Genomic DNA, 20,057 nt, shown 5'->3' on the forward strand with positions numbered 1-20,057 from the left:
TCGTGTTCAGACAACTCGAAATATTAAGGATGTGTTTGTGTGTGCGTGATTGCATTACTACAGTGGAGGAAATAAAAGTGTGATTCCACCATTAGTCCGACATGAAAACACAGAACATTGTTGAATCAGACACGCGTGACACATTGGATCCACCCGCGTCCAACCATTTTCCGGCACTCTTCGACGGATGCTTGCTGGCAGACTACCTGACACCAAGGTAGCTCAACAAACATCTGGAGGAGAGTATGGGAAACGATCACAACACAGCACCAAAGCGAACAAATGCATCCCCGATCGTTGTGCGAAGTGAAACGCGCTCCACGTATAAGTTCCGTTTTGTTATTTGGTGTGAACTAAGTGCAGTATTTCAGGAACGTTGTCCCAGTCGCCAGAGAAGTTTGAATTTCGTACGACCAGGCCGAGGTGCAACGTATTATTCGTTTGTTTTATTTTTATTTTTCTTTGGAGAAATCATTGAACGGTGGTCGTTTGGAACGAGATGACATTATGATCTTTGTTTTGCATCAACATTATCGACCGATCAACCGCGCTGCTGGAGGGGGTGTTATGGAAGAGACGATTTATAATTAATAGTTATGATCAGTTTAGTGTGCAAATCTTTCTGTGAAGTGTGATACTGGCTGCCTTTACCCTTCGAAAAACAGGAACTTATCAATCCACCATCGTTGTTCAATGTTCACTCGGTCCGAAAGCTGCAATTCCGCGCTCGACATTACGCGCCAGCGTCCGTGTAGGCGTTGATAACTAAATTGTTCTCCAGCATAATATTCACCAGCAAATTCCGGATCGGTGATTTTGTTTTTTTTTTTTTTAGTTGCCTCACTACCGCCCACATTTCATCTCTCACTTTGCGTCATACCCCGGGTCCCACTTCCTCCTCCCCTTTCCCCCCCTACCGTTTCCTGATGCTGCTGCACCAGGCCGTTTTTGGATACACCTTCTGCCGCCGTGTTCTTTTGCGCCTTCTGCGTAAGCGGAACTCGCATCCCGAAATCCACCAAATTGCGCTTTCAATTTCGAAACCCACCCACCCACCGCTTCCACTTCCCTTCCTTGGACCCCTTGGACGCATCGCTTGGTGACAGAAAATATGCAAATTTCACCACGTATCGACAGTCTCCGAGTGTGTAAACCCCGGGGCGGGCGACACATGAAGTGTGTCGAAGTGTGTGTTTTTCTTCTCTCTTCTCCTCCAATTCGTTCCAATGAAGAGCTGAGTGTGCGCGGGTGTACGATACTCGCATCCCACCTGCCGTCCCTCCTGCGGCCTTTACGCAACCCGCGCGCACCCGCGAAACTCCCCAATCATCCATTTCCCGTATAATTATGGGCACCGCGCGGACGACGAACCTGCGCGAGTTTTCCACCTACGGAAAGTTGGCAACTAACGAACGAAAGAAAAAAAAATAGGCAAACTCTTCGTCCGAAGAAGAAACAATATTTGTTAACTCACCATACTGACTCGATTCTATTCGGCCGCCGCCGGGGCCCCCTCAATCGACGACCGGTGTATAAGTGGCGCTCGGTGCGAGATCAAGCGTGCGCGATTGTTTTTTTTTTCGGTTTCCTCTCTGTTCTGCAAACCCACTAATGTTGCCTGAATGCCGAAGTGATTGAATTATTCATCGAGATATACAGCGGAGAAAACCACCGCAACCGTGCGCGGTGTGATTCTAGATTTTCTTTATTTGAGCGCAGCACTCTTGCTTGCTTTGCTTGCAGATCGTGATTTGCTATCTTCGAATCTTCGCGCTTTTGGAGGAAGTGAGAACCATTCCGGCCGAATTTGGTGTACGGGTTCACTCGGTTCCACCCAGTAGTAGTCAGCACGTGATTTGGGTGCTTTTGTCTGTGTTAACTTTATTGGCAGTTACATTAACGCGAAGGAAAAAAGGATCGTTTGAAAAGGGCAACAAACGCTTTGAACTCTTAATTCGTCGCGATCGCTACAGTATGTTTAATTATTTGCCGGAAATGTTGCTTTATTTTGTGCAACGAGGAATACATATTTCAGTGTATTGGAAAGCGTTCGAAAAGTACGTGCCACCACCGCCGCGCATTACTGATCAAATCACAAACTTTGTTTGTCTGTACAGTTGGGTGATTGGCCATTGGCGTGTTCGTAAGTGATTCCACGTTTCCTTTCACGGTTACAGATGGTCCTTGGTTTTTTTTTTGTTCTTCCTCATTTAATTATGTTTATTAATACCACATCCCGAAAGGTTTTTTTTTCCACCCGTACGTGTATGGGTATCGCTCTTCATCGCATTCTCTCATGGCACTTTACTTTCCATTACAGTGTCCATCCTCCTTCCTCCCCCGAAAGAAAAAGGCATGGACAGGAAATAATTAATTTCCGCACGCATCGCACCCACAACTGGCGTGTGAGTGTGTGTTGGGCACTTGGGTAGAACAACAACGAACGCCCCACGTTCTCATGTGGTGTTTATTTCCTTCGGGTTCTTTTCTCACTTGTTACGCCTTTTGGCCCAAGCCAGATAGATCTGGCGGAAGCCAACCAAACAATTGCAACCACGAAACCAGCACATTGCGCGACCAGCAGCCAGAGTAGTCGAGGGCGAGGAATAGTTTATTTTTACATTCATGCATCCGCGACCGTAACCGGTTCTGCTGCGTGGTGTGTGGAAGCTGCCCGCGAAGCCTTTCTCTTACACCCTTGGTGGCCCGTGGCGGGGACCCATAAAGCACTCGCCTCCAGCTCGTATGGTCGTGGTGCAATAATTGGCCTCTGACGTTATCAGAAAGAAAGAGAGGCTTAATTTGCTTAATTCTCGGCCGAACATACACATATGTTCGCCGGGGCAGATAGATCGCCCGGGAGAGAAAGGGCCACATTTGGAAGCCGCATGCGGTTCCTACAGCTAAAACCTCCAACCGGAAGCCTATAATTGGCGTGAGCTTGGCGGAAAGCGCGTTGGGTTTGGCATGCGGGCGAGATGAAGACAAAAAAGCCTTGGCTCACCCGTTTGGCCACCACACACCGGGCACACCCGGTGGCCATCCAATCTGTCCATGACCTTTTTTCTTCTTCTGAAACAAAACAAAAACACAATACAATACGATGCTATTATACATGTGTGTGTGTGTCTGTGTGGTCAGGAAATGACAGTGGCCTCGTTTCGCCGCGGCATTTGCGTTCCCGTTTTCAGTGATTTGTTCCTGACCATCCTTTCTCCGCCATTTGTCCCCCCCTCCGAACCATAACGAAACATGTCTCCAGTATTTTTCCGGCCGGCTTCCGGGTGAGCTAATTTGGAAGCAGCGCATGGTGGGTTCCGAAACTCGCACGAAAATTATGCTTCACGGGAACGTACTGGGTGGCCGTGCTGGGTGTGTGGTTTTTTTTTTGAGGTGGAAATGGCCATTTCGCTAGAAGCAATGTTGGGTATAGGTTAGTCTCTCTCCGGGGGTGGCCCACATTCGGCGCTGACCTTACCGCTTTTTATTGTGAATCTAAATTTTTGCGACTCTGTGGGATATTTTTCATATCATAATCAGATGGTTTTTATCTGTGCCTCCAATTAATTTTCTAAAAGCTTTATAATGTAGCAGCTGTTGATTTTTGTTTTATATTAAAGATTGAAAATCTCCGACTTGTAGCGAGAAAATGAATAACTAAGCTATTTAGAACTGCACATTTTATGCTATAATTTACGAAAATATATGTTACAATTGTGATATCAAGTGCCACACTTGTGATATCATGTGTCACATTATCCTGTGAGATTCATAGAATTTAATGAAAGAATTTTAATTGTTATGTCAAAAATTCATGAAAATTCGAACTTTCATGAATCTTTATTGATTCATATGGCCACCAGTGAGATGGGGTGATTTTTCACCGCGGTTTCCTGAAGGCTTCCGGAAGGCTACCAAGACTCAGAATTACTCTTCTCAAAAGATTAATAAGACACTTCACTAAGATTTAATTGATCGTATTTCCTGGCGATCTGAATTCAATCCCGTGACCCCCAATTGTGTGTCGGAAATGTGAGTAACATTCTAAGAAACAACGATAAAAAATTCTTGTAGCAAGCTCCAAGAAATGTTTGATTTTTAGTTTTAAAACAGAGTGATGGAGAATATAATATATATTGAATTTCCTAAGAACAAAACTGAGGATTGCTCGTGAAAATTGACGCAATCAAGACGAGTAATCCAATTGATGCCGCAACGCCAGCGGCTTATGTAACACGCAATTCATTAAGCACTTCAGCACATAACATACGGACATAAATTACGCTTCCTTAAGATTTTTGGTCTGCGTAGGATGCTTTCTTCTAGTGTATCCACTTGTACGCCCTGTACGGAATTGAGACATAAAGTGGCTGTATTGCGTTAAAAACCTGTCGTGCAACGAGCAGGGACAATTGCACTTGGTTTTGCGTGTACCGGCAGCTCCACCATAAAAAAAACACAACCCCATCTTGGTGCGCTATAATTCGCTATAAATTGCCCCCAATCTTCTCCTAAACGAACAGATTCAGCGACGGTTCAGGCCGCTTTTAGGCCTTCCGCAGGTCAATTTATCATAATTGTGGTGAATTGCCCTAGGTAGCCCGAGTATGGCGGGAACCTCGGTGCGCTTCTTATTGTCGCTAAAATCGGACCTTTTCCTCACGCACCGAAGCTGCGTTCAATTGAGCGCATTTGAATATCCGACAAAATGGCAACTACTGAACCTCCACACAGACACACCGAAAAATAAAAGCCTCGCCCGATTGTTGCCGGTGGTTTTGTCATGGCGATAAATGATTGGGGGTAGGCGCACACGGCGAACGGTCTGCTTTCAAAAAACTGAATCCCTCCCGACACGACACGGCACGACCAACATTCACAGCCCGCGCCTTTGGAGAAAGAGAGGAGACCCTTCAGGCGACAATGTGTCCGTCGTCGGCTGGTGATGGGCGGCGGATGCATTGGCGTTGGTACGTATAATCATGCTGCTCGCTGGGCGTAAAAGCGTGTGTGTCTGCCAACCACCCCTCCCGGTGCAAACCAGCACGAAGAGAATATTGCACGTTCTGCTGTTGCATAATTGTCTCTGTCGGCACACTGCCTGTGTGACATTAGCGGTTTGTGTTATTATTATTCACATCCGCTGTTTGGAAATTATTTTTTTCCTGACATTTATTTAAAATTGAATGTTTTTTGTTTAAGATTCATTGTTCACGATGTTTTAATTATTATGAAATGTATTTGAACACTTGCTAATCGGTGTTTTTATCTTTTTTTGTTTTGTTTTAATTTTTCTTACTAATTTTATGTTAGTTTTTAATATTTGCTCTTATTATCTTAATTCGTTTGTCTGTTTTTTATGCTATTTTTTAATTAATTTATTGCTTACTGTTGCGCTTTAAAATATTATCGTTTTTTACGTTTTTTTTTAGCAAATTTAAAGTTGGGCTGAATTGCAGAAATAGTTTTTAATGAATATGTTCGGTTTTGTTTTCAATTCTATTCTTGCACTGCATATTTTATCTCCATAATCACGGTAGCTTATTATTCTACCTTTCCCCTACCACCAGCAGAAAGGGAAAACACTGAAGGAAAGCTTTACATGACACGGTTGCATTAGCATGGAGTTTACCGTCCCGTTCCGTCACAAGAGACACTCCCCAGTTGTCACCCGTTTGGAACATTCTGCAGCACGGGGTGAAACGAAGTAAAATAAGCAATCAGGCGAGCGCAGACAATTTACACTTGTTCCCGTCTGATTGTTTCTGTTCCCCCCCGTGTGTGTACCGGTCTCGGTGGCCACACGTCACCAATTTACCAACGATACGCCGGCAGCTCGGTTGCCCTGGCAAACTTATTGCACCTGCACATTGTGCACGCGATAGCGCGCAACAAGGGAGCACAATCACGCTTGAGGGGCTTATTGGATGAGCCCGGCTGTATAAACGCTCCCCAGGCGTAAAACAAACTCCTCGCCACACTGTTGTTGTTTCCGAGGTCGGCCACAGTTTCTAATTAGGATTGTAGCACAGCTATGGGAGGATACTTTTTTTCTGCCGTACTGCAGCGCATAGGTCGACTTCGATAGCCCGATAGAGGTGTGTTCTTCTAGTCTGCGTTGTAAGCGCGTGACATTTCGCCGGCTGTCATCGTCGCCCGGGTCGTGTCGGCACAGATTTCGGTTCACTTCCTCCCGGCAATGTGTCTCGTCAGCGCTCGACACACGTTTTAATTCGCTGGTGGCTGCGCTGCATGGAAATGGTCTAATAATTATGTAGATAAAACCAACATTTGTGAATCCTTCCAACGTGTAGGAACCCGGGTTTGCCGGGAATAAGACCGCAGGAGAGAGATCCTTTTCATCCAGCACATTCCACATGGCAGGATTGTTTGTGTAAGTGTTTTACCGCTCCTCGGTTGTGTGGTTTGATAACGCCCAACGCAAACCCATCGTTGTCGACGACGTTCTGGCTTTGTTATATAGTGTGACGCTGAACCTTTTATGTTGAACCAACACAAAACCGCTGAACTCTGGCGCAGGGTGGTTGAATGGTGGTGGTTTGCGAAGCGTGCTTTTAGGGTGACTTTCTGTTCTGTCCTGACAAAAAAAACCCAAATCAGGCCTCGTATCAAGATCGACACTGAGTGCGTGTCTGTTACACTGGCTGCGCTACCGCCCTACGTTTGCGTTTAATATATTAACGCAGATTATGATACTGTCGTCGGTAGATAAATATGTTAAAGCTATCCTTAGCTAAAGCAGAGTATGAAAAAAGAATGACAGCTTTGACGAAAAATTAAAATAATCGTAGAATTAATACTGTGGAATTGGCATTTTACGCGGAATGAAGGTTAATTATTGTAAGCAAATGAAGCTGACAACCTGGGTGTGTATCTTGTCCGTGCGTTTTACATGAGGGATATATTGTAAAAAGAACATATGAATAATAAGGTAGTAAAGGAAAATTCTAAAGAATTAGATTTTTTTGTTATGGCAACTTCGTGATGATGCGAAGATGAAACAAGTGTTTTAAACAATTTTGATGTTTCAATTGAATAATCAATAAATAACGGAAACTAATTTGAATTTGGATTACAAGTTAATCGAATACGAATACAAATTAAATTACGTGTTAAAATTCTATAGAATTTGCAGAGAATTTGTATGACACAAAGCTATCTAAACAGCTGATCCAATTATTATAGCATCTAAGTTAGCAGTATTATTGCCATAAAGTAATTTCTTGTTGAAAACGTTAATTAAACTGCAACAGTCAATACAATCAGGCCTACGAATGATTCCTTTCGCTCATCTTCTTTCCTGCTTTACGTAATTGTGCTTTCCAACGTCGTTGGTAGTTACAGGGGGTTGGTTGTACGGTGTCACTCTCATGACGTAACTATGGGAGCATTTTCGGTAACGCTGTAAATATGTTGACTTCATTTGAATTTTACTCTTGAATGGTTACAGTTTGCTACTGCCTACCAGAACTTCTACTGCAGTACAATCGTGGAGATCTCGACCAGCCGTTTCTGAACTTCTCCCGACTATTTACTCCCCAAATTTGGATAACTACTCCAAAATGGATGGCGTAAATAAATTCCCATAATCATCTAAAGTTTAATTGCATTAGCTCTGCAACAAACCACAATCTGCTCTAAGTTGGTCAACGGTCATCCCGCTTGTGTAGCGTGAACCAGCAGCTGGAGGCTATCGGAATTAGCTTCGTTCGCTCACATGCGCTTTCGTCAGCAGCACCAATTATTGCTTCTTTGATCTTTATGTGTTAAAAACTCATAATTTCCTCAACAACACATCCACAGTAGCGATATAACCGAGTGTGGCGTGGCGTACAGCGGTGCGAGCCATTAAGCGAGTTAATATACGCAATGCTCTGGCAATCCAATCTGCTGATCCATTGCTCCCGAACCTTTCGAACAACTCAACAGCTAATTAACACATTCTACGGTGCGGATACATTACGTGTGCGCTACAGCACTCGTCGCCTTTGATGCGGAATTATTTGTACGATTAGTTTTCACGCCCACTCTCGGCCCACCCCGACCTACCGTACCGTATGTTTGCCGCGTGGGATGAGGAAGACATATCTTAAGGATAACTCATCAACCTCTCAGCCCGCTCATCGATCGCGTTGCTTCACATCGTGAGCGGAAGGAGGCCACCAACGGCCCAGTTTGGGCGCTATTTTAACTACACGCTCATGACTCAGCACCGTTTGGGAGGCGCCCAAAGCCCACCCCCCGGCCCCCCACACTCAATAGTTAGTTGTCGATAAAACTAAACATAGATCCACGGTAATGTTGCCTATGTCAGTCACGAATCATCGCACATGATGGCTACTAATCACACGGTCATGAGTACGAGATTCGATAGCGCCGTACTGAAGCGAAGGCTGGCAAATCCCTGATAGCCCAAGCGTGTAGAGCATAACCTAATTTTGTTGCACAATTCGGGCACAATCAGATTGCTGCTTTGTATCCAGGGCGTGCTGCTACGAGCCTAGCAGGGAAGGAAGATGTGTATGCGGCCTTGTTTCCGTCTCTCCCGAGATTGTAAATAGTGGCTTTGATGAGGTGGCAAATATTATCGATTTCCAAGCGTGCTGTGCATCCTATCACATCCCAGCAAGGCGCTTCTGATGCGGGTTTGAGCATTGAGACACGGGAAATCTCAATATTTGTCTCTCACGCGGTGCTAAATCGTTTTTCTTGCATTTTTTTTAAACTTTTTGTAGAAATAGTTCCCGCTGAGGTAACACTGCGCAAAGCGAGCACTTAATTAGTCTGGATGTAAAACATCGTAAATGATCCACACGGTGATCCTTCTTCACGGTAATCAATACGAAGGTCTAAAGCGGTTGTTTTGTATCTTTGTTGAAATGTTTCTATTTGGAATATATTTTTCGTAGTTGGCTTTATGTTTTCTACTACTTTCTACTAGTTTTTTCCTTTTAGTATGGAATTTTGCATTATATGATACATACATGTATGTTCTTTACTTTTACTTATTGTATTTTCCATTCCTTAGCATTTTTCAACATTTATTTGGTGTTTATTCTTTAGATTTAAACTTTTTCTAATCCTTTATTTAGGTTTGTTTTCATTTTCTTTCCATTTTACCTATTCTTAACAAAGACTAAAACATCTTCGCAAATTGAGACTCGTACGTTTCGACGTTTAGTTTCTTCGCAGCGCAATGGCAATGTAATCAATGCGCTCCATTTCCTAATTGATAATCGCAGCATAGTTCCATCGAATGACCGAATCATTGCACCATCTTCATTTTCCTTTTTCTGCTTTTCCCGACTGCTTCCCGCAGCAGTACGGCAGCGTAAATGTGCAAACAATCAATTAGTTCCACCGAGATGATGGCAACTTCACACACACAGGCGTCTTCCTTACCATACATACAGCGAGGCTGGTGAAAAATTACCTTCGGCGAGTGGATAGATAGTAACAGCGGCAGCAGTAGTAGTCGTCGGTGTAGGGCTTTAGGTTCGTTTTGCTTTCACGCAAAACGATAGCACATTCAAACACGGGCCAGAAAAATATGCTAGCGAAAGGCCTGGCCCAGTTCCCACCTATTGAGGTTATGCGCGCTGCCCCAATGGCCAAGAAGGGGAAGGAATGCCACAGCGGCTAACCTTCTTTCCGTCGGATGGTCGATGTGTGTGTGAGGAATTACAACCGTCCGGTCCCGTCTCAAGCAAGGGGGTTTTGTTTCTTTGGGGTGAAACAGAAAAAGGAAACTTGTTCCCGCCATATCTGTGACCTTCTCGCGGAACTCACCCCTATAGCCGCATCCCCCTCCCCCCATTAAAGGTGCATCGGCATGTAACCAACTGCTGGCCAATGCCCTCTCACACGGACAGCAAAGCCAGGAGAACCCGTACCCAAGCAGTTGACTCCTTTGCCCTCCGGTGGTATTTTTTTCTTCTCTGTTCTTCGTACATTTCGACAGCAGGAACGGTGGTGCGGAACAGGTGAAAGGTGGCGCACCATCGATACGGGGGGGGGGAGAAGCATTCGTCCGATAAGGCTCTAACCGAGCGCGAAAAAGGTGATAGACGCCGAACCGTTCGGAATGGTGCCTTTTCTTTAATGAGACTCCAAGGTCTTCACGAGGGGGGAAGGTGCTCTGTTAGCGTCTTTCGGTCAACAAATTTATGTGGAGCACTCCGATAGAAGATACGAGTTGAACGACATGCAACAAACCACAAAATACACTCCACCCCAGCCGCGTTCCAAACTTCCGACGCAAATATTGACGCAATTTATATCGTACACAGCGGTTCTGCCACCGCGCGGTGGTGGTGGCGTCTCTACTTCGTTTGGGGGTTATTTTTATTTCACCTAAGTGCAAACACTTTGCGCAACACAACAGACACTCGATTTGCCCGAATCGGTAGACACATGGGCCGTAACGCCACTGTGTGCGCCCGGATCTTGTCCGGCCAAGTGGATCGGCAGGGTGTGAGAATATGGGGAGGTTTATGTACACAACAACACGGTTTTTTTTTCTTACCGATTATCGTAATAATTGTCCGCCCGGTATTTGATAAGGCTTTGGATAGAATTCTCGTTGCCCAACAAGTGTATTTCCACTTCCAGTGTGTGGCGTGAGAATTCGTTCGGTAAAGATTGTTTGCCGTTGTTAACATGTTGTTGCTGCCCGGTGAGAGAAAGAGAATGGATTTAAAAAAAAAGCTGAGGATGCTAATAGAGTAAATGCGAATATTGCAATCAAATCAGATGCTTCTGGAATCGATGCTGCAATCGAATCGAGAGTCTCATTCATTTGTGCACGATAGATCGATCGATTCTTCTTTGTTTGAAGGTCTGAGAGATAGGGGCAAGTTGTTGCAACAACGAAATATCAAAATAAAATATTAAAATTAGAATTTATAACAACATTTATTTGTGTTATTTTATGTTTATACAACTAGCTAAAATTAAATAAACAAAAAAGTTTTATATTCCTATAAAACATATCGAGAAGCATCTTAGTGCGGTGATCATGTTGCTTCATAATTCTCTACTACAATACGTGCGTCATATAGTACAAGCTGTAGAAACTGATTCATTGACTAAGAATCCACAAAGGGAGGGAAAAATGGAAATTTAGCGCATTGTTGTTAATACAAGTCAAGCGTCTGCTTTGTAACTCTCGGAATAATTGCTTTATTCCGGTATTTTTCTTTGTTATTTGGGTTTGGTTTTGGTTTTTGGCGTTATTACACACAAATGCCATATGTTTTATTCAGGTTCCACGCTTGTTCCAGATAGCATTAAAAACTACCCCGACCCAACATCCGGTTAGTCACGTTTTATTGCACACAATCACAAAGCGAAATTTTATTGCACGCCAAAACTCACCCCGAACTTTGCTTCTTATCAACGCTTGGGAACTTGTTTCTGTTTCTGTTTTTTTGTTCCAACTTTCTACTGAAACATTTTTTTTAGTATTGTATGTATGCAAACTATGTATTGTGCTTTGTATTCATTTTGAAAAAGTTGTGTTAGTTTCGTTATATATTTTTTAAAATAAACTTTACTGTGAAAGGTATAATTTCTTCCGGACACAGATGTTCAATATTCGTTTATAGTTTCACATTTTCCTTAAATTTATTTGCCCAATCCGTGCTCATGTTGATCGTAACCATAAACGGTGTAGCCCTTCGTGTGCTGCAAACGAAAAGTAAAATATACAAAGTCGGGCTTCTTTGAGGTACTTTACATTTTTCCCATTTTTTCCCATTAGGCGTGAATTATGCGCATATCGTTTTGAAACGCACGTGGTGTGTGTGTGCGCGCGCCGGCTGGGTACGATGGCCACAGACTATGCACATCCTGTCGCCCAATGGCATAACGCATGCAACGCATAACGCACGAACGGACGAGTGTGGCCACCGCCAGAGCCAGCAACACCTTTATTTACTCCCGTTTTCCATTGGCTGGAAAGGTGTCAATGACATTCCCTGGGCTTTGGACGGGCCTAGCCCGCTGGAGTGGCGAAGTGGCATGCCCAAGGCCTATATTTGAGCAGCTTTTCCGTCCGCCTGTTCTTCACTGTTTCGCGCTCTATCTTTCCCCATTGTGCTGCACTGCACTATGCAGGTTTTGTTTGTTTATCAGACCGTTCCTAAACTGTGAGCGGCCAAAGGAGGGGAGTGGGGAACCGTGACACGAAGGAAGGAAAATAAATGATAAACTAAAAATGTAACCGCCCAAAGAGGAGGGACAGGGTAAGACGATGATGCCGAAATGAAGAGGCACTAGCAAAGATGAAGCAAACGCCCTTCTCGTGCTGCTGCAGTTCTTTTCGCTTGACGGAAGGAGTTTCCGGCCAACGATCACTGTAATGTAGGGAAATATCGTGAAAAATCGTGTGCTTCTTCTCATTGCTGCATCCGCCGTGTTGTAGACCGTGTTGGAATGGATCGTTGCCTTTTTGAAATTAAATGCAAATAATATTCCTCCATCTTGGTTGTACAAAGAAGAGCTTCGTTAGGTTGGGGTCGGTCAATACATTAACTATCATAAAGTATTGCTAAAAAGCAAATAGCTTAAGTGCAAAATCTGTTAAATATTATTGGGTTTTTATTTGTTTATTTTACAATTGTATTTACAATTGTTTTACATTCAGTAATAACTGAACAATTAAACAATGAAATCATGTACTTAAACTTCCACTTCAAAAATTGTTAATTATTTTTCATTATTTTCTGTCACTACTGTTCATTATGATTTTTGAAAATGCTGTCCTTTTATCCTAATTATATGTTTATTCTTAATTGTCAGATAGAAACTTTTTCTATAACTAATTACTTCCATGTTTATATAATATATAACATAAATTAATAAACTTCTTGAACTCAATGTTCAAATTCAACTGAAAGTCCACAAATTTGTTATATTTTAAAGAGCAATTTTTGAAGAATTCGTTTCAATGTTCACGTAATAGATTTTTTTGTTAACATCACACAACACACAATATCTCTCCGGAAACATCTGCAACATCATTGCCAGATCTGAAGTAGACATCTTGTTGTGCCTCATTATGTTTTTGTTCCACCCCTTTAAGCTTTCCTAAACCTATCTAATTATCATAAAAATCGTTGTACGCATACTGCACCAGTGTGGTAGAGAAACACCCCCTTTTTTCCAGATCAGATGCATTTCCTCTCACAAACCCGGGGAGTTTAAAAACGACTCCAGCTGCTTCCTTTCCTTCCCATTCCCCCGGAGGGCCCATCCGGAGTGTGTGCGCGATATTCCGCTCACACTACTTTACGCTTAATCGACATAACAATTTCTCACTTCACTTTTTCCCGATCCCGCCTGCGCTGGTGGTGGTGGTGAATGGGTTCGGTTATGCAAGAGGGAATCAAGGGGGTCAAATCCAGCACACACCAGTTTTGTTTACATTATCTGGACGCGTTTCGGTTTTCACTCGCGCAACGCATTCGAACCGAATAGTCAAAATCGGAAAGCTCTGTTGCTCTATTCTGTCGACCGTGGTGTGTCTGATTCCGAAGGGATGAATCCAACGCAGGGCGGCAATGTTTGAGAAAGGCATCTTCCCGGTTGTGTTTTTTTTTTGGTTCCTTCCTTTCTTCGTGGTGCGGGTGGCGGTGTGTGGGTTGTTTCCATTGTCCAGTGAGAAAACCCTTTAACCCACAACAAAACACCGCCATGTACATGCCATTAACTTGCCCTTACTCAAACACTCATCGGTTGAACCGGGCCTCCGCGAACGCGTTTCGTGAAGGGAAAGGGTGTATTTTCTTTTTCTATACAATTTTACGGTAAAGAAGGGCAAGAAATAAAAACACGAATTCCTCTCGAACGTTATGAAATCGAGCATTTTTCTTCCCCCATCTTGCAAAGGTGCTTCCTCAGCCGCGTGTGCATTGTTTTTCCCAATGTGAAAAGTTTCCCTTTTTTCCCTGTGATTTTTTAATCGCCCCATCAAAACCTCTCTCTTTACATCTATTGCTTCGTAACGCATTATCCGCAACATCATTATTCGTTCGTAATCGAATCATTCCCCATGTTTGATTGCATATGCGGCTTGTTTGGATGAAAATTTACAGTTCCAGCGGGGCCAGAGTTTATGGAAAATGAGAGGCCACGAGAGTTTTCTTTTCCGAAGAAAGTGTGCAATGCGCACCGTGCTGCAATTCGTTTTTCTTTCGTCAATTATTGGGTTTTAATGTGACTTCCTGCCTTTTTCCTTCCCGGTGGAAAAAGGGAAATTCAAAAATCATTGCTTTTAACGTTTAATATGTCTAATTGAGTCGTTCAGCTTGCCTCTTCGCATTTTAATGCTAATCTCTGTTCAATTGCTGCTCATAATGTTCCACTCCATTATTCTTCCCGTCGTTGTTGTGTGTGGGGGATGGTGGTGCATTAGACGTCTACTAAAATGGTGCAAGATTTATACGGTCGTGTTGTGTGTTGGCCGTTGACGACGGTGGTTTGATGAGATCTCACTCAATGTGGCCTGCAGTATGCGCACTGACATTTCAACAAGTTATGAACCTGGTGCTGGTGCGGTGCGCGGTGAATAAATCTTTTCATTCAGAAATCATTGCAATATGCGGAATGTCGGAGGTTTCGGCGGATGAATAACATTATTTTCCAGGACCGGGTTATAATACCTTGAGTGCGCTTGGTGCGGGGTGGGTGTACTGTCGATGTTGATGATGCTGTAGGAATAGGCACACACAGACACACAAAACCAGTGCCCTGCTGCTGCAGTCTTTTCGCCACAGCTTTTGCTTGCTGCCTTGTCGTAATGACAAGCACCGCTCTTTGTGCATTTATGATGCGAATGCAATCTACCGGGAACGAGAAAAAAAACGGGCTTATGAATTCATCATCAGAGACTGCGTGTTGTGTACTTTGTTGTCCCGCAAAGGGAGCAGAAGAGTTGCTGTTGTTGTTGGGTCGTCCGATGAAAAGAATATTTGAAGGAGCAAAAATAATACGCGACATCGACGGCTGGGTAAAGCACAGTTTAGGCATTCAAATGTTTTTTTCTCTGCCCAGCCCATACCCTCAAAAGGCAAACCAACATTATTTGCCATCGAAAAAAAAAACACACAAAACCATGCTATTTAGGAGGGGCGCTAGAAAATAAAAGCAAATGTGTATAAAAGATATCTTTTCCAAATGAAAATCCTCCATTACTGATCCATCTTCCAATTTTTGTTGTTCCTCTTTCAGAACTCGAGCCCGCTGTGGGAAGACTTCATTGCCAAAGCAACAAAGCTACATGCATGTCTAAGGTACGTACTCATCTGGTTTGTCAGTTGAATAATCATTGCTTTGTAATAAAATCCAAGACAGCTTCATACAGGCCGAAATATTTGAAACACCACTAAAAGTTGTGGGCATACGTCGAAATCATTCTTGAACGTAGTTCGAAAATTGGAGAGACTAATTTGAACCATATTTTACGACGCTCCGTTTGATCGATAGCTGCCGACGAAGAATAATGTTCGAGTGACATAGTTTACATGGGAAGCAGGAAAACAAAATCAGCATAGCCTCGCGAAAAAGAAGTAAGGCAACCGCGACATTCGTTGAACATTCTTAACAAATTGGCGCGCGGTTCAATTTTCCGAAAGCGGATTGTTTCGGATTTTATGTAACGCATTGTGTAACGCTTTACATAGCGCACGGCACGGCAAACCGAAGGGGCGGCAAAAGACCCCAAAAGACCCGAGAAGCACTTTCTTACCATGGGTATATTCCTTCTGATTAAGATAATGGATAGTATTTGATGTTTTTGTTTCGCGTTTTTGAGTTAATTGTCCGTGGTTGCCGCCGTTTCATCGTTGGGGCAGGTTTTTGGGTGGTTTTTTTTTTGTTTTTACTTTGGCCGAAGCAGCCGGCGTCATTATTTATGTTTTTCGTGATAGTCGATCTTGTTTTGTGTTCCCATCGCTTAATTTGATTAAAACCTTTTGAACACGATCGTTGACACGGGAGCGTTTTGTTTTGGTGCTTTTTTAATGTGTTTGTGATATAATTAAGTAAATGAGGCCATTACGCAAAATATTGAATTTTGGTTGCAAATTGGAATTGGCAATGATTGCTTTTGTTACATAATTAATTCTTAATAATTTGATAGTAGAACTTAATTGATCTTTGAACGATCACGAGCTTCACGATCAACTTCATATTTGCCAAAACATCTTTATTATAAACTTTTGAATATTGAACCTGTTGGACAGAAAATTAGGAAAAGAGTTACGCCAGCTCAGGCATAATTTGGTCTTTTTTAATTTTTTCGTGAATAATTGATTTAAAAAAATTTAAAAATGCTGTAAAATAAGAAATTTGCCTTAATTATCACATCGTGTGCTTTTCTACAGCTCTAAATGTTCCAAGAAAATGCCATATATTAAATAAAATATCGCACCGCAGTTATGTTTCAACTGTTCGCTTGAAAAATTATTAAACTCTAAAAAAATTAAAATGGAAAAGGAATAAATAAGACTTATTATTTCATGGCGCAACCCTCCACCCAATGATGACATAAAAAAGTGAATTGTCTGCGACAATTTTGAAGTGACAATGTGTCGACTGGTCACTTTAGTTGCATCTTCATTTTTTTTGTATTGTTTACTCCCTCGTAGCGCGACATCCAACCGCGCGGGGGAAATAATTGAACCGCGCTTTTCTCTTTCTCCTTTCAATTTTTCCACCCGATGATGCAGTTTTGTGCTCGCCAATTTTCCATTTCCATTCCTCCGTAACCAATTTTGCCAACTGCTGCCCTACTTTTCATTCGTTGCTGGGTGGTTAATTTGTTTTTTTTTTCGCTCCCTTCGTTCCGACTAGCTCTAAAGTGACGGTGTTTTCAAGGCGGTCATAAATTTAGCATAATTTAGCTTTCAAATGTGTATTTTTCGTTTTGGTTTGTTATTTCGTTATTCGTCCTTTTTTTCGTCGTTTTCACTCACTTTTCTTGCTACCGTTTCATTTTCAGGGCTGCAATTCAAGCGTTGGCGGCCTATTTGGATGCATTCCAAAAAATTGCCGATGCCGCCACCAACTCTCGAGGTAAGTTGTGACACCCAGGTTCACGGGGTCGGTACGTTTGTTCGTGATTGGCCTGCGGGAGACAGCTGCCAGAAATAGGGAACGAGATTTAGTACGGAAGCATATATGCAAAAGGTGTTGTGGCAGTGGCCAGTTGTAAAACGTTTACCACTATGATGTTAATATACTCTCAATGTTGAACCAGTCAACTGGAATGAAGGAAGTAGCCTAAATACTTACAGAAACCTATTTTTGTCGGGCTCCATTATTTGGTGGTCGCTTAATCTAAAAAGCTTAAAAATGAATAATTGCATTCATTTCAACTTGGCTATCGGTTATTTCATTTGAATTATTGCACTTCTTATAGCACACTGCTATTTATAGAACCTTTTGTTTTGCAATGTTGCTTTCATCTGCGATTGCGGTAAACACGCTTTAACCTCGACGAGATAAGCTCTCATTATCTGCAATTTAACGTCGACCAATTTTAATTAGCTCATTGCAAACCGTTGATGGCATTTTCAAAAGATTAATTACTTCTAAATTAGACCTGAATTTTATTACTAATTGCAATTTACGGCTCTTCTAATAGAAGCTAATAAATAGCGAATGCGAATTATGAGATGTTTTAAATTTTTAGACCAAAATTAACATTCCACTGTTGACTTTTAGTGATGACTGCCAAGCAGGAAGCTTGGATTAACGTTTTTCGCAGGGTTTAAAATGCGTATCCACTGCGACTGCATTGCGGATCAATAGCAGCATGTGCTCTGCTGTGTGTGCTTCCGACGACGGTATCACCTTCATCCGTGTTGGTGTCCTCCTTTTGGCACACATAAACGTTGGCCCAAAAAAACATAAACCAGCTCAACTCGCTAGCCACAGCCAAACACAACAAGCAGAAGCGAATCTGCTCGTATAACTTTAACGACTGTCGAGCGCTCGCCACAACAACTGCAACAGCAGTCGAAGCATAAAGCAACGGGAAGATGGGGGGAACTTCGACATCGGTTTCAAAAAACCGCGGACAGTGTTTGGGAGTAGCATAAATCTAGAACTCTGGCACTGGTCCCCCCTGCCATCAACAACAACAACAACGGCACACGCACACACACTGGCCGTTGTTTATTTGTTCCAATCATTTTAGTAGACTTTTTTTCATGGCTCATTCTCAATGTTTTTCTATGGGCATGTGTGTTAGTTTTCATGCTATGGCTATGGCTATGTTGCGACTCTGCGGGGGTACTGCCAACTATTGCTGATGGTCGCCACCGGTTGGCCAAAAAGTGGCCGACCGAAACGATCGGGGGTCCGGCGGCCGATGTGATATTTTTAGATACGAAGTCAATCCCGAGGACCAACGAAAACATATGTTGCCTGTCCCCTTCCGAGAGGTGCGGGCGTGTGTGGGGAGTTGGAGTTCTGGTTCGAGGGTGGTAGCAAAAAAAAAAAACAACAAACAAGTGTTCTTCGTAAACCACATGAAGTGAGTGTATGCTGCGTACGATGTGCGGAGAGGGCATGGTCAACCTCAGTGCAAAGTCAACATTAATCGATTCCAAAAATATATTAGCTTTTCTAAAGCAAATATAAACAGCACTATATAGAGGCTGGGATCGAATTGTGGCGTAATGAATGGATGAGTTTAATGAGATGAGATTTGTTGTTTAATATTATTTTATCTCTAATCCAATTTTTTTTTGTTTAATATTACTTTGCAAGTTTTAAAGACATGACTAGTCCACCAAAACATGGGAAGTTTAATGCACTCTAGCCATACAAAAACTGGGACGTAGTCTATTGATAGTAGCTCCGATCCTCACAAGGACAGGACTAGTCCAAAATCCCATCCAGACCAACCATCCGTACGCAGGACTGACTATCCAGCTACGGGGAAATTATTATGTTAAAGAAAACCAGAAATGGCAGGCTTTATAAAACTGAGGAATACAGATCATTCGAACCCAAGTATAATAGTTTTAACCATTTATTTGGATTCTTTCCTAAGTGAAAGTAGATGTGAAATATTTCTCAAGCTCTGGATGTCAGTTCAAAATGCACGAGATTCCGCCCAATTTTTTTTTTTTTATTTGTTAGAACGGCCTGGCCCGTGTATCGACTTATTTTACCACGACGATGGGATTTGGTCCGGTCCGTTCGTGTGAAGACCGGCTCCGCTACCATCATGCCACCGGGCCGCCCAAAGTTTTCTCAACTATCACATCTCTTGTATCAGAAAGCTTATGAAGATTAGTACGGTAGATTCGTCTTAATAGAGTTACTTTTGTGAAGAAAAAAATCAAACCAGTCACCCTCTTAAGAAACAGTGGATAATGAAAAATAAGCTGTGTTGTCAATTTGTAATTTGTGTGACATATAAATCACGGAATGATTTCACCACAATTTGAACCCACGTAAGCTTCCGTGTTGAGTAACTCGTGAACATGCTCTGATGAAGATAAACCATATTGCGTGCATAATTATTAACGAAAAAAAAAAGAAACAACCATATACCGTCCTTTCAGAAAAAACACACACAAATCTATTCATAGAAAACATAACTTCAAACGCAAATTACTGCTTACCGGATGAATGCCCGCTTAACAGTGGTGTAAAAAAAGATACGGGGTCCGTTCACTCGCACTTCCTACTAACAGTTCCATTTCACTCTAAACGAACCCACCCAGGTAGAGCAGGCTGGCCCAGACCTAGTAATCAACCTCTGGCGCTCATTTTCCACGCAACATTCGCGTGTGTGCTCTCCTAAAAATCCCTCCTGCCGCCGACGGCATGTTTGGGGAGTTTTTATTTACGTGAACAACAACAACAACAGCAAAACAAAAGGGCAAAGCAAACAGCTGGTGAATTCGCGTAAAAATGGTACACAAAACTAAGCTCTCATATCGCGATTTTGAGGTGCAAAACAAAAATACAAATAAACAGTTTTGCCGGCACACGCGTAGTAAACAATGGTGTTTGTA

At 42.7% G+C, this 20,057-nt stretch overlaps 1 protein-coding gene across 9 annotated transcripts in view; it reads left to right on the top strand.

Annotated features, from left to right (window-relative positions):
* Positions 1 to 20,057, top strand: part of LOC128305294 (homeobox protein 5) — a 65,269-nt gene that overhangs the window by 27,400 nt on the left and 17,812 nt on the right. For all 9 annotated transcript variants that reach the window (XM_053042673.1, XM_053042674.1, XM_053042672.1 and 6 more), the window contains exons 3-4: positions 15,253 to 15,314; positions 17,024 to 17,097. In XM_053042673.1, the coding sequence (XP_052898633.1) occupies positions 15,253 to 15,314; positions 17,024 to 17,097 (136 nt within the window). The remainder of the gene's footprint in view (positions 1 to 15,252; positions 15,315 to 17,023; positions 17,098 to 20,057) is intronic.

Source organism: Anopheles moucheti, chromosome 3, assembly GCF_943734755.1.
Source record: "Anopheles moucheti chromosome 3, idAnoMoucSN_F20_07, whole genome shotgun sequence".
In the NCBI taxonomy this organism is placed as follows: domain Eukaryota; kingdom Metazoa; phylum Arthropoda; class Insecta; order Diptera; family Culicidae; genus Anopheles; species Anopheles moucheti.